Genomic DNA, 11,388 nt, shown 5'->3' with positions numbered 1-11,388 from the left:
AAGGTATCTTCCGTAAAGGCAAAGTCTTTGTTCTGTTCAGATAACAAGTTTTTGTAGTTTTTCCAAGGAAGTTGTTTTCATCTCTATGTAAAGACTGTGGACATTTTCAAACCAGCCCTTTAGAGGTGTTTAAGACATATAAAAGCAGTTCTTTCTGCTCCTTGTTTTGAGCTTTCATTTTACAGCATAGTATGTTCCTGCTGATTAACAGTACAAGGGATGTTAGTTTTGGTTTTTTTTTTTTGTAACAGAGGCTGACACTAGTTGAGGTGGAAGTGGGAAAAGTGCTTCAAAAGGTTCACCAGGCACATGGTAGTCTTCAGTCTGCCAGCACTGAGCTATTTTTGTTTTACCCACTTGCCCCCATGGTTCTTGACCTGTAGCCTGGAAAAAAAAAAAAGCTTGTTTCGTAAGGTAGCCAGGTAAAAGGGATGGAATGGAGCAGAAGTTGAAGATCCCAGTGTAGAAATGCTATCATCCTGTTTTCAACCCTTTTTCTCTTCTGGCTTTAGGCAATACAGCTCTTACATATGCCTGTGCTGGAGGCTACGTTGATGTTGTGAAAGTACTGCTAGAATCTGGTGCCAGTATTGAGGACCATAATGAGAATGGTCACACTCCTCTCATGGAAGCAGGAAGTGCTGGCCATGTGGAAGTGGCCAGAGTGCTGCTGGAAAATGGAGCAGGAATAAATACTCATTCCAATGAATTCAAGGAGAGTGCACTTACGCTGGCTTGCTACAAAGGTATAGTACCAAATACCATGCTTGTTACCAGGGTGTAACAAGTATGGAAGAGTGTGGTGGATGTGAAAAGTCTTCTTAAACATGTATTTCTGCAGCCTTGCTGTCTAGGATGAAATTAATTCAAAAGCTGTGAGTTCTGATTGTTATACCACATAGCATATTTATGCTATATGTAAATAATGATTGGTGTGAGCAGTGTAAGTATCAAGATTATAGACCTCTTCCCTGAGTTGCTGTGATGTTTTCAAAGATTCTCTATTAAATGTACTGGGAGATGAGGAACTGATGCCCTTTATCATATAGTAAGCATGGTAAACTTCATTATTACAGCTTCGTTATAGAAGGTATCTCTGCTTAGATCTAGAAATTTAATTTTCAAGGCCTTATCTCTTAGAAAACATGCAGAATCTACCATCTTGGCTTTTAGGTGTCAGTGTTTAGGCAACAGGCCTGTCTTATTTGAGTATTAGGCAGCAATTTTGCATCACCCAACCAAGGTGATGAAGATGTTTAAGAGGCTAAATATGTTCACACAGCTGAACAGTTGCTGTTACAGTCACTTAGGATGTGTTTTAGTAGACCTATTAGAATGGGTCTTGGCGTCATTGACTAGTTGATGTTAGTACCAGGGTACTTCTTTGGCATTGCAGTAGAAGCTTTTTATTTATGTTTCTTTTATCTGCCTTGATAAATTCCTTGGTTTGCTGTTGCTGAAGGCCCTCATAAGCCATGGTAATTTTCTTTGGTGCTGACTGTTAGAGCAAAGGCTATATTATGAAAGAGAGGAGTGGGGCCCCAGAATATTCTCTCACTGAGAAAATGTGCTTGGGCTCTGAATCTTGAAGTGAGGTTGGAAAGCAGAGATAAAAAATTCATAAGTCTGTGCTTAGTCAGTTGTTCACTGTGATACGTGGGACAGAAGGAAAGATACTCGGGCTTTTGCCTTTCACCTTATCTATATACAATTTGCCTGCCTTTTGTGCATTTCTGTGTTGCTCCAGATCTCGAGTGTAGGGCATAAAAAGCTCTTAATTTTCTGATGTTGCTTGCTTTCTGTAGTAGAATGACATGTTATACTTGGGACCAGAAAGGATGCTAACTTCTAGATAAAGGGGCAAGGGTGGAAAGGTAGTGTAGCCTCATATTGGGCACTGTCTGCTGTTCATTGTGTCGCTAGATACAGTTCTAGTTTTAATCTTTAGCCATGGTCATGTTGAGTTATGTAACAGCAGTTTTTTTTCCTTTGACTTGGTTTTATATGCTCACGTATTGTGTTGGTCATGACAGTGTAGCAAAGTTGGCTGGACTTGGCACACATACAGGACTTGCTGAACAGGAGCTGTGAATTAATGGAATGGTTGATAGCAAATACTTTAAAAAAATCTGTTAGGTGTTCTGAGATAGAAGATGCTTGCAGACAGTTGAATTTCCAAGAGTATTCTTGGAAGTGTGAAGGTCCATCTGCTCAAGTATGTTTTATGGTTTGAGGGTTGATGTGAACTCTGAGCTTCATTACAATATTGTGTATAAAAATGCTAATCTTAAATCTTTAATGTCAAGAAAGAAGAGGGGAAACCCCACCCCCAACAAAAAAACAATCTGTAGATGAAAAAAATGCCAGTATCTTTGTACAAATTAAATCACCCTGGTAAAGCTTCTGAAGTGCATACTACTGAGTTGTAATGTCACCTCAAGGAACGCATGTAGTGCAGACATTCTTTAAGAAACTCCTGTGAATTGGATTGTGTTTATATAACAGCTTAACTGTGCTGTTAAGCTTCTGTGTGCATTGGATGCGTAGATATGAACATGCCTTTCAAGAGTGTTCCATAGAATTTTGGTTTTACATTGAAACATGGCCTTCTATTACTGTCTGTCATCTGTTAGAACCTTTTTGTGACTGACAGAATGTGCTTTCTAAAGTGGTTTATGCCTGTTAAATATTTTCACCACGCAGGCCATCTAGAAATGGTGAGATTTCTGCTGGAAGCTGGTGCAGACCAGGAACACAAGACAGATGAAATGCATACTGCTCTCATGGAGGCTTGCATGGTAAGAGATGGATGGCTTGGGCAGTGAGGTGTACGTACTCTCTCTTCCTGAAGGATGGACACAGTGATTCCTTTTGGTTCAGAACCTAACTATGTAATGTTTAGGTTCTTTTGATGTTTGGCCCTTTTGCAGAAGAAATTTGGGGAGCGGGGATAATGTGGTTCAAAAAGTATAATTCCTCTAATAGCAAAATTTAACTTGTTCCTCTGGTAGCTGACAAAGTAGTTGAATCCTTCAGGGACATTGGCTAAAACTTAGTAGCATGTGAGCATTAGCAGGAGAGCTCTGCTAACCCACACTTTGAGTAGTTTCTGGATGGCCAGGACACTTAATTCTTTCCTTCAAGTGGCATAACTCAGTGCTCATTGTCCCAAAGCAGCTTCTGTAGCTTCCTTGTGGTGTTATATGTCACTTGCTCTTTGCTTTTTGCCCTTCTGATAATCACAGAGGCCTGGTTTAAAACAGACATATTTTGTGACCCTAGTTAAGAGAAATTAATGGGTTGGAGATAGACAAAAGTAAATAATAGTAGTTTATTTGAACAGAACCCCTTTTGGTTTTGCTTTGTGTAAATATGCATGTTTCTGGGTGAGCAACTTTTTCAGTTTATGATGAGAAAAGTCCTTCACACAGGAATGTCCAAATTAAATAACTTGAAGTGAAAGATTCCCAGTGGTTGTTGCAGTGCTTTCAACAATTCTAATGTGCGAAACATGGGCAGTGAATATGGTCGTAACATGGCTGTTAGAGGTATTTAACATACCTGTGTCTTGTGTAAGGAGTTTGTAGGCCAAGTTCTCTTTGGTGTAGGTGTTTACATTACAGGGTTGTATGTTCAGCTTGTGTTGTTATGGTTCACAGAACCAAGTGCACCTTGAAAGCACAGGATCAGACTGTTGGGAAGCAACTAGGAGATGGAAGGGCAAACTGTTAACTTCATACTACTATGAGTACTTCCATGTTGCTGCTTTGCTCATCTAAGGCAATTAGAAGATGGCAGTGTAGATGAGAGAACCTTTTTATGAATTTTAGTAAGATCTTGAGAACAACTCGGATTCTTGGATAAGTGTTTTGCCACAGAACACCAGGATATATGAAACTTCCCCTGGAAAAGGTTGTGTATGTGTACATTTTAACTCCGGAGTGGTGTAATTGATGCTGCACTGAAGATTATTGCAGGCTTTTATGGTGAAGAAAACTTACCAAGTGGATAGTTTTCTGTTTGAAGTAGTTAGACTATTTAAGTCTCATGTATCTGCATCTTCTTGAAAGTCCACAGCCTATTTGAAATCAATTTCCTACATATTACCTGAAGTAATAGGATTCAGTTGCTTTGGGTTTTTCCTTTGGTAGTTTCTTTTGATGATGGAGTAAATGTGCCCATTTATCATCTTGATTTCTCCTCCAAGGAATTGTTTAGCCTTTGGCACTCTCTTAAGTGAATACCCTGCCATAAGTTTGTTAACCCTGCCCCATAGTGAGGGATAAGCTGGTAGGATGGAAAACCTAGCAGATGTCGATTGGTGTTTTTGGAGCTAAGAAATTTTCCTGCTGGAGAAACGAAAGTGAAATAAAATGGAGCAGAATTAGGCTCTGGTTTTCGATACCTTCCCCCCTCCCTTTGTGACCCTGAATTGCAGTTGTTTGTTCTGCAACATTTATGGTGGAGGATTCCCTACTATGTAGGGTGTATGGCTGCAGCATGCTTAGGTAGGTCAGTAGTTTGTTTATGCTAACATATTCCAGATCCTTCATCTAAACATGGAACTTGCATGTAAAACTGACAGCTTGTCTCTTGGGTTTTCCTTTTGCCTTCCTCTCTAAATGGATTTCTCATGGGTTGGGGTTTTCATGTTATCAGCCTGGTATAGTGACAGTGCCAATGGAGCAGTGCCACAAGCCCGTAATTAGTCTTCCCTTCCCTGAAAAAACTATAATGGTGCTAAAATCGGCCAGTGATGTTTACTTGAAGAAGTTAGTGGCTTCAGATAGGAGAATCCTTAACAGAAACCATTACACTCACAAGAAGTCCTTAGAAAGAAAGGCATGTAGGTAAACAGGGCTTGAGCTAGTGTTTATCGTGCTCTGAAATCTGACTAGATTAGCCTCATAAATATTATGGGTGCTGTTCTTGCAGTTAGTTCCCTCGTAAAATTACATTGTTTGATGTTGCAGTAGCCTTCTCATTAGGACAGGTTCTTGACAGGTCAGAAGTTTGCAGAAAAAGCTGATACTTCATGGAGCTATGAAGCAAGTCATCTCTTCCTTGCCACACTCTTCCCCCTTTTCCCTCTGCCAACAGACTTAAAAGTCCATCAGACTTGCAGAAATCTTGAGACCCATTTTTTATTAAGACTTACTGGGCAATAGGAAGCAATCACTCTCCCTTACTTATGCAGGAAACTGTTCTGTAGTAGGTGTTTTTACACTGCTGCTCAGAACTGACAGGTGAGAGAGTCTCAGTACCTTCAGTTCTCCTTGAGAGGGGGCAGCTTTCTGTAGCAGCACATAAAAATGTTCAGTCACTTAAAGCCTGAAATAAAGTGTTTTTTTTCTGCAGAAGCAGTTTTTGCTTTTCTGTAGCAGAAGAAACTACCTTTTCTAGAACAGCATTGAGTTTGAATATATCGTAGAATCACGGAGTGGTTTGGGTTGGAAGGTTTTTTACAGCTCATCCAGTTCCAAGCCCCTGCCACAGGCAGGGACACCTTCCACTAGACCAGGTTGCTCCAAGCCCCGTCCAACCTGGCCTTAAACACTTCAGATGTATATTTATTGTGGTTTAAGCCCAGCTGGTAAGTTAGAACTGTGCAGCTGCTTGCTCAGTCACTCCCCTCCCTTCTCTCCCCCTTGCTCCCAGAGGGATGGGGAGGAGAATCAAAAGAATGTAAACCCCATGGGTTGAGATAAGAACAGTCCAATAGCTAAGGTGTAACACAAAACTACTGCTACTGCCATGAACAGGAATAATGATAAGGGAAATAACAAGGGGAGAGAATATAGAACTAAAAAGGGAAAGTTTAAAAAAGAAAAAAAAAACCCAAACACGTGATGGGCAATACAGTTACTCACCACCCATTGACTAATACCCAGCCCAACTTGAGCAGAGACCTGAGCCTTCCAGCTAACTTTCCCCAGTTTACATACTGGGCATGATGTGCTGTGGTATGGAATACCCCTTTGGCTAGTTTCGGTCAGGTGTGTCCTGTCTCTGCTTCCTCCCAGCTTCCTGTGTCCCTTCTCACTGGCAGAGCATGAGACTGAAAAGTCTGTGATCGGGGTAAGCATTACTTAGCAACAGCTAGAAACATTGGTGTGTTATCAGAGTTCTTCTCAGGCTAAAGTCAAAACCACAGCACTGCACCAGCTACTGAGAAGGAGAAAAATAACCGTTGTAGCTGAACCCAGGAGAGTATTACGCTAATATACAAGCCAGTGAGACTGTTTAACCCTTCTCCTACCAAGTATTGGGGAAGACTTCTTACACAGAGCTTATTTATAGGTAAGAGTTAACATGGGTTTAATGCAAATGAGTTGTTGGGCAATGGGACTTGCCTTGTGGGAGCAAAAAGCAGGTTTGTTTTGTTCGAGCTTCCTCTTGCAGAAGTAACCTGATTGTTCACAGGGAGGTGCGAGTACCAATTGCCTGCTGCAGTTGATATGTAAAATATACCTACTGCAGATTGGTCAGATTTTTTTTTTTTATCTCATAGCAGTTAAAAGAGTTTTCCTAGTGGTTGTAGACGAGCTTGAAGGGCACCACCCCATTGCAAGGCTGGTCAAAGCATGGATAGAATTCCTATATGAGGTTGAACACCAGCAATTACTCTCAGGGCTGCTTGTCCCACATCAGCAACTTGGAAGCACACCTTCTCCTGCTGTTTGCTATTCTTCTCCTGCCTCGGGGGTGAGGAGTGAGCTGTTCTGCCAGAGCCTCATGGTTGAATCACACTTCATTGCCCTGAGGAGAGATTCCTTACAGAGTATTGGAGTTTTTTCCCCTTGAAACAGTGTTGTCATGTCAAGGTGAATACATCCTGGTTAATGTCCTAGATAGTTTTCTGAGAGGAAATCTTGCTCCCTGGATCTTGGAAGAAGGTATAAAACATTTTGGAAGATTAGGTGTAAAAATGTCAGTTCTGTGTTTTGTCTGGAAAAGAACTGTTTGGGATTATGGTTTCTAGCTTGGCAAGAAATATATTCTGCCTCTTGCCAGTTATCTAAGGTCAAGGTATATTTACCTTGTTCAGCTACAACCTTGGGACAGGGCAGCCTTGTGTTCCTGTTAAGCTGCTGTTTTTTCTGTGCCATCCTCTTGTGTTATGTCAGACCTTTTCCCATTATGGTTACTCCATGTTGGAATGATGGCAATTTCCACATGGAGAAAAACAGCTTGGAGAGTCTGTGCTGTTGTTGGGCTGCAGTGACTGAGCCAGCCTCTGCTGCTATCTAAGCAAAAGCAGGATTGAGTGGCAGTTGGATATGTCATTGTCAGGCCTCCAGGGTAAACATCCAGCTGAAAAGCCACTTCAAATAGTACCTGGATTTATGGGATACTAAAAATATGACAAAGATCATACCCCTCAAGTATTGGCTTTGTTTCTAAAGGAAGGAAGTAAACTAAGGAGCACGGTTTTGGTAAAACAATTTTGACACCATGGTAGTGGTATCTGGCAAATCCTGCCAAGGGAAGGCTGTATTCAGGTGGCTCCTGTCATGTCTGAGTAAACCCTGACAAAAAAAAAAGTCTTAGGTTTTGCTTTTCTCTTGGAGAAAGTCCTGACTCCACTATTAAATTGAGCGGTGAAATAGTTCTGCAGGTGCCAAGAGGCGAGCAGTATTACTGTGTGCTGCTTCCTTTTAAGAAAGGAAGGAAGCAAAATTATTGACCTTAAGTCCTTTCCTCTCTTCCTCTTCCTTCCCCAAAAGCTGTGAGTCTTTAACAAATAGAGACACTAGCAGTCTGCATGGTTATGAGGACAAACTGTGTTGCTTGATGTGCATTGTTTTTGTAACTGAAATACACTGTATTGAACAAATAATGCAACTGCATGTTGGATTTAAACCAAAATTCCCTCTTCTGTTGAAGTGGGGAGCATTGGCATTGAGTGACTTGTTTCATTCAGTGACTTGTTTGCAACGTAAAGGTTTTGTAGTCTTTAGGAAGAACATCAAAGCCTCTTACTACATCCAAGAGAAGATAGATTTTTATTTTTATTTTTTCTTGGAGTGAAATTCTAATATTCCTGTATGTATTAGGCCACCTGTGGTGTTAGCAGTAAATTTGTTGCCAGAACACAAGAAAAAATAGACTTGACTGATAACATTTTTGTTCCTTAAGTTACTTAGCACAGTCTTTAACCAAGAGAAGTCCTGGGTGTTAGAGGATTTTGGTATTGCTCTTGTGGAGGAGGCAGGCTCCTCATTGAGCTCCCTCTCAAGTGTTTGGGTTTTGCTTTGTTGTTTGTCTGGTGACTATTTAGAGCTCTGGAGAAGAGGAGTAATTTTACTTTTTTGCCTGCCTTTTGATCTTTGTTTTTCTGAATTCCTAGGATGGCCATGTGGAAGTGGCAAGATTACTGCTTGACAGCGGAGCTCAGGTGAACATGCCTGCGGACTCTTTTGAGTCTCCATTGACTCTGGCAGCCTGTGGTGGACATGTTGAACTGGCAGCGTTGTTGATTGAACGTGGAGCTAACTTGGAAGAGGTCAACGATGAAGGATACACACCTCTAATGGAGGCAGCTAGAGAAGGCCACGAAGAGATGGTGGCACTGTTACTTGGTCAAGGTAACTATTTTGGGACCTTTCATGGATTGTAATTGCAATAGCTGTTTGCGTGGAAATGTTCTTCAGAACAGGTTGACATTTTTCAAACAGGCACTGGATTATGTGGGTAACTTGCATTCTGCATGATCACCTTGGCCTATCTTGAGGCGGTGGTATTGCTGAAAAGCTGTAGAGAAGTGCTTTGAGGTGCTCGGGGGGGTTCCAAAGTAGTTCCGTGAAGTTAAAATCTTGTAGTTTGATACACTGTGACTTGAGAATAAAATTTCTGCAGCTCTAAAACAGAGAATCTATACAATAAGATGCCTTGTGCATCAGGAACTATCCTTGCTGATACTGCTTTCAGTAACTGGTGTTTTGTTTGGTTTTAAGGAGCAAACATCAATGCTCAGACAGAGGAGACACAAGAAACTGCATTAACTCTGGCTTGCTGTGGAGGTTTTCTGGAGGTTGCAGATTTCCTCATTAAAGCAGGAGCTGACATTGAACTTGGTTGTTCTACTCCTTTGATGGAAGCTGCTCAAGAGGGTCATTTGGAGCTGGTCAAATATTTATTAGCTGCAGGTATGGAGTAATTTTGGTAACAGTTATGTAGAGGCTTACTGTAACATTGAGAGAAACATCTTTACCCATGTTTGTTACCTTCTCATTAGTTGCAGAGGTTTGTGGAACCTCAAGTAATTTACCAGTTAGACTCCTAATTTAGCTTTTGAAGATTAGGTTGATGTGAATGAACTCTTAGTTCATTTTTATTTTTTCTAATCCTGTTCCAGAGGATTAAGTTCTCAGTTTCATACATGTTCAGTTGGAAGGGGGAAGTTAAAAACTTGCTGTCTGATGTGGTAAAGGTTGTGAAGAGACTTGCATGTTTTCTGTGGTGAATCTTGTAAAGCTTACATGGTCTTTACTATTACTTCAGGGGCTAATGTGCATGCAACAACAGCAACAGGGGACACAGCACTGACATATGCCTGTGAAAATGGCCATACTGATGTAGCAGATGTCTTACTGCAGGCAGGTGCAGATTTGGTAAGTTGTTACCTTCTTAATTAGGAAAGAAAACTAGAAACGTCTCTATTTCTGGTTTTGTTCTCAGTGCATTGCTGAAAACTTACTGAATTCACTTATTATAGTTGCATTCAAATTATCTTCTAACCTTTTTCTTTTAATGACGTATGAGTTGGTGATGTTTTTCTAATGGATTTTAGGCTGTTTACTTACCTGAAAGTGTGTAGGTCAGTTACAGTACTTTGGTGATTGAGGTCTAAAGCATCTCCAAGCCATTCAGGGTGGCTCTACAGAGAAGTAAGGGATTTGGTGGTTCTGTCATGTGCAGTCGTGAACAGCATTCAGCTTTAAATTGTTGAACTGATTATGAGTTATCTCTTGTACCTTCAAGTTTGTTCTATTCCTTATGCAACAAACAGTTGATAGTTCTGCTCCAATGTAATCTGTTGGTGTACTGTAATGGAATTAAGGTGGCAGAGGTAAATGGATTTTTATGTTAGGCTTGTAACCAGTGTGTTAGCAAAAATTGCAGTTAAGCAGAACAGAACACTTTATATTCAGGTCAAATTCCCACCATGTGCTTGAGTGCTTCTTGTACTGGAGTCTCAGACATGTATGAAGGTAGTTTGATCGATCTGCAAGTTCAAATGTTATGTAAATGCTACATCTATAGTTTGTGAAACATTAAAGAGGGATCTTCCATGTCTGGTGCCTTTCCATGCAAAAATTCCCAAGGTTGAATTGCATCCTTTGACCTGTGCTACTTCTGAACTTTAAGCCTTTCTCTATCTGCTGTAGGAGCATGAATCAGAAGGTGGAAGAACTCCTCTTATGAAAGCTGCGAGAGCAGGTCACGTTTGCACTGTTCAGTTCTTGATTAGCAAAGGTAAGAGTGTGAAAAGGGTTTTCCTGCTGTTAGAAATACTCAGGGTTAGGAGCATGTCAGTTCTAGCCTATCTTCCTTGGATTTGTTTCAAACGCTTTAACTCGCGTACCTCATTGATTCTCAAATTAGGCGTGTAATGATCACCTCTGGTTTCTGGCAAGATAGTTGAATGCTTAGAGTTGATGCGAAGCTTGGAATTGCTGTTTTCTGTCTCTTAAGCTGATGCTGACAGATTTTTCTTAGACCTTCCATGTATGGAGGAGGACTGACCTAAAACTTCCAGTGTGTTGTAAATTTTGTGTTTATATTGTAGAGGAAAGAAGCAAAGCTACAATCAATCATTTGCTAAGATGCATGGATCCCTGTGTTAGATCTTAATGTTTGCTTTTATTTTGTATTTAAAAGAGGCCCAGTTCTGGCATGGTTGGTGGCAAATTTAAAAGCAGTAGGTTCACCTGCCCTGTGATGTTCCATACTTAGACTGTAGCCATTTGAAGAGTGAGCTTGGAATGCTAGTGCAGGTTGGGTTGCTTTTGTTTTTGTGCTGTGTTAAATAGTCTGATAGTAATAATTGGCTGTTTATCAGCTGTAAGACTGCAGCCACGGAGAACCAAGTTTCCATATTTAACAAGAAATTTAATTGTCTCTTTTGGTAGAGGAGAACTAGTTGAAGTATTTTAAAATAATCTTTCCCCCCTCTTACTTTTGAAGGAGCAAATGTGAATAGGACCACAGCTAACAATGATCATACAGTGCTGTCGCTGGCCTGTGCTGGAGGTCATTTGGCAGTTGTGGAGTTACTGCTAGCTCATGGTGCTGATCCTACACACAGATTGAAGGTTTGTTGCTCAACTACCTTATTTTCCATTGAGGTGATGTCTCATTAATCTTAAAACTAATGAAAGCCAA

General features: G+C 40.8%; 1 protein-coding gene across 3 annotated transcripts in view; it reads left to right on the top strand.

Annotated features, from left to right (window-relative positions):
- ANKRD17 (ankyrin repeat domain 17) overlaps positions 1 to 11,388 on the top strand; it is a 68,502-nt gene that overhangs the window by 25,613 nt on the left and 31,501 nt on the right. For all 3 annotated transcript variants that reach the window (XM_057411624.1, XM_057411623.1, XM_057411622.1), the window contains exons 6-12: positions 513 to 746; positions 2,704 to 2,798; positions 8,351 to 8,588; positions 8,958 to 9,149; positions 9,505 to 9,614; positions 10,392 to 10,479; positions 11,191 to 11,318. In XM_057411624.1, the coding sequence (XP_057267607.1) occupies positions 513 to 746; positions 2,704 to 2,798; positions 8,351 to 8,588; positions 8,958 to 9,149; positions 9,505 to 9,614; positions 10,392 to 10,479; positions 11,191 to 11,318 (1,085 nt within the window). The remainder of the gene's footprint in view (positions 1 to 512; positions 747 to 2,703; positions 2,799 to 8,350; positions 8,589 to 8,957; positions 9,150 to 9,504; positions 9,615 to 10,391; positions 10,480 to 11,190; positions 11,319 to 11,388) is intronic.

The sequence above is a fragment of the Pezoporus wallicus genome, unplaced genomic scaffold (assembly GCF_028554395.1).
Source record: "Pezoporus wallicus isolate ANWC-B61680 ecotype Strahan unplaced genomic scaffold, APGP_CSIRO_Pwel_v1 contig_13223, whole genome shotgun sequence".
NCBI lineage: Eukaryota > Metazoa > Chordata > Aves > Psittaciformes > Psittacidae > Pezoporus > Pezoporus wallicus.
The sequence above is the reverse complement of the archived record's forward strand: the minus strand, read 5'-3'. Positions and strand labels throughout refer to the sequence as shown.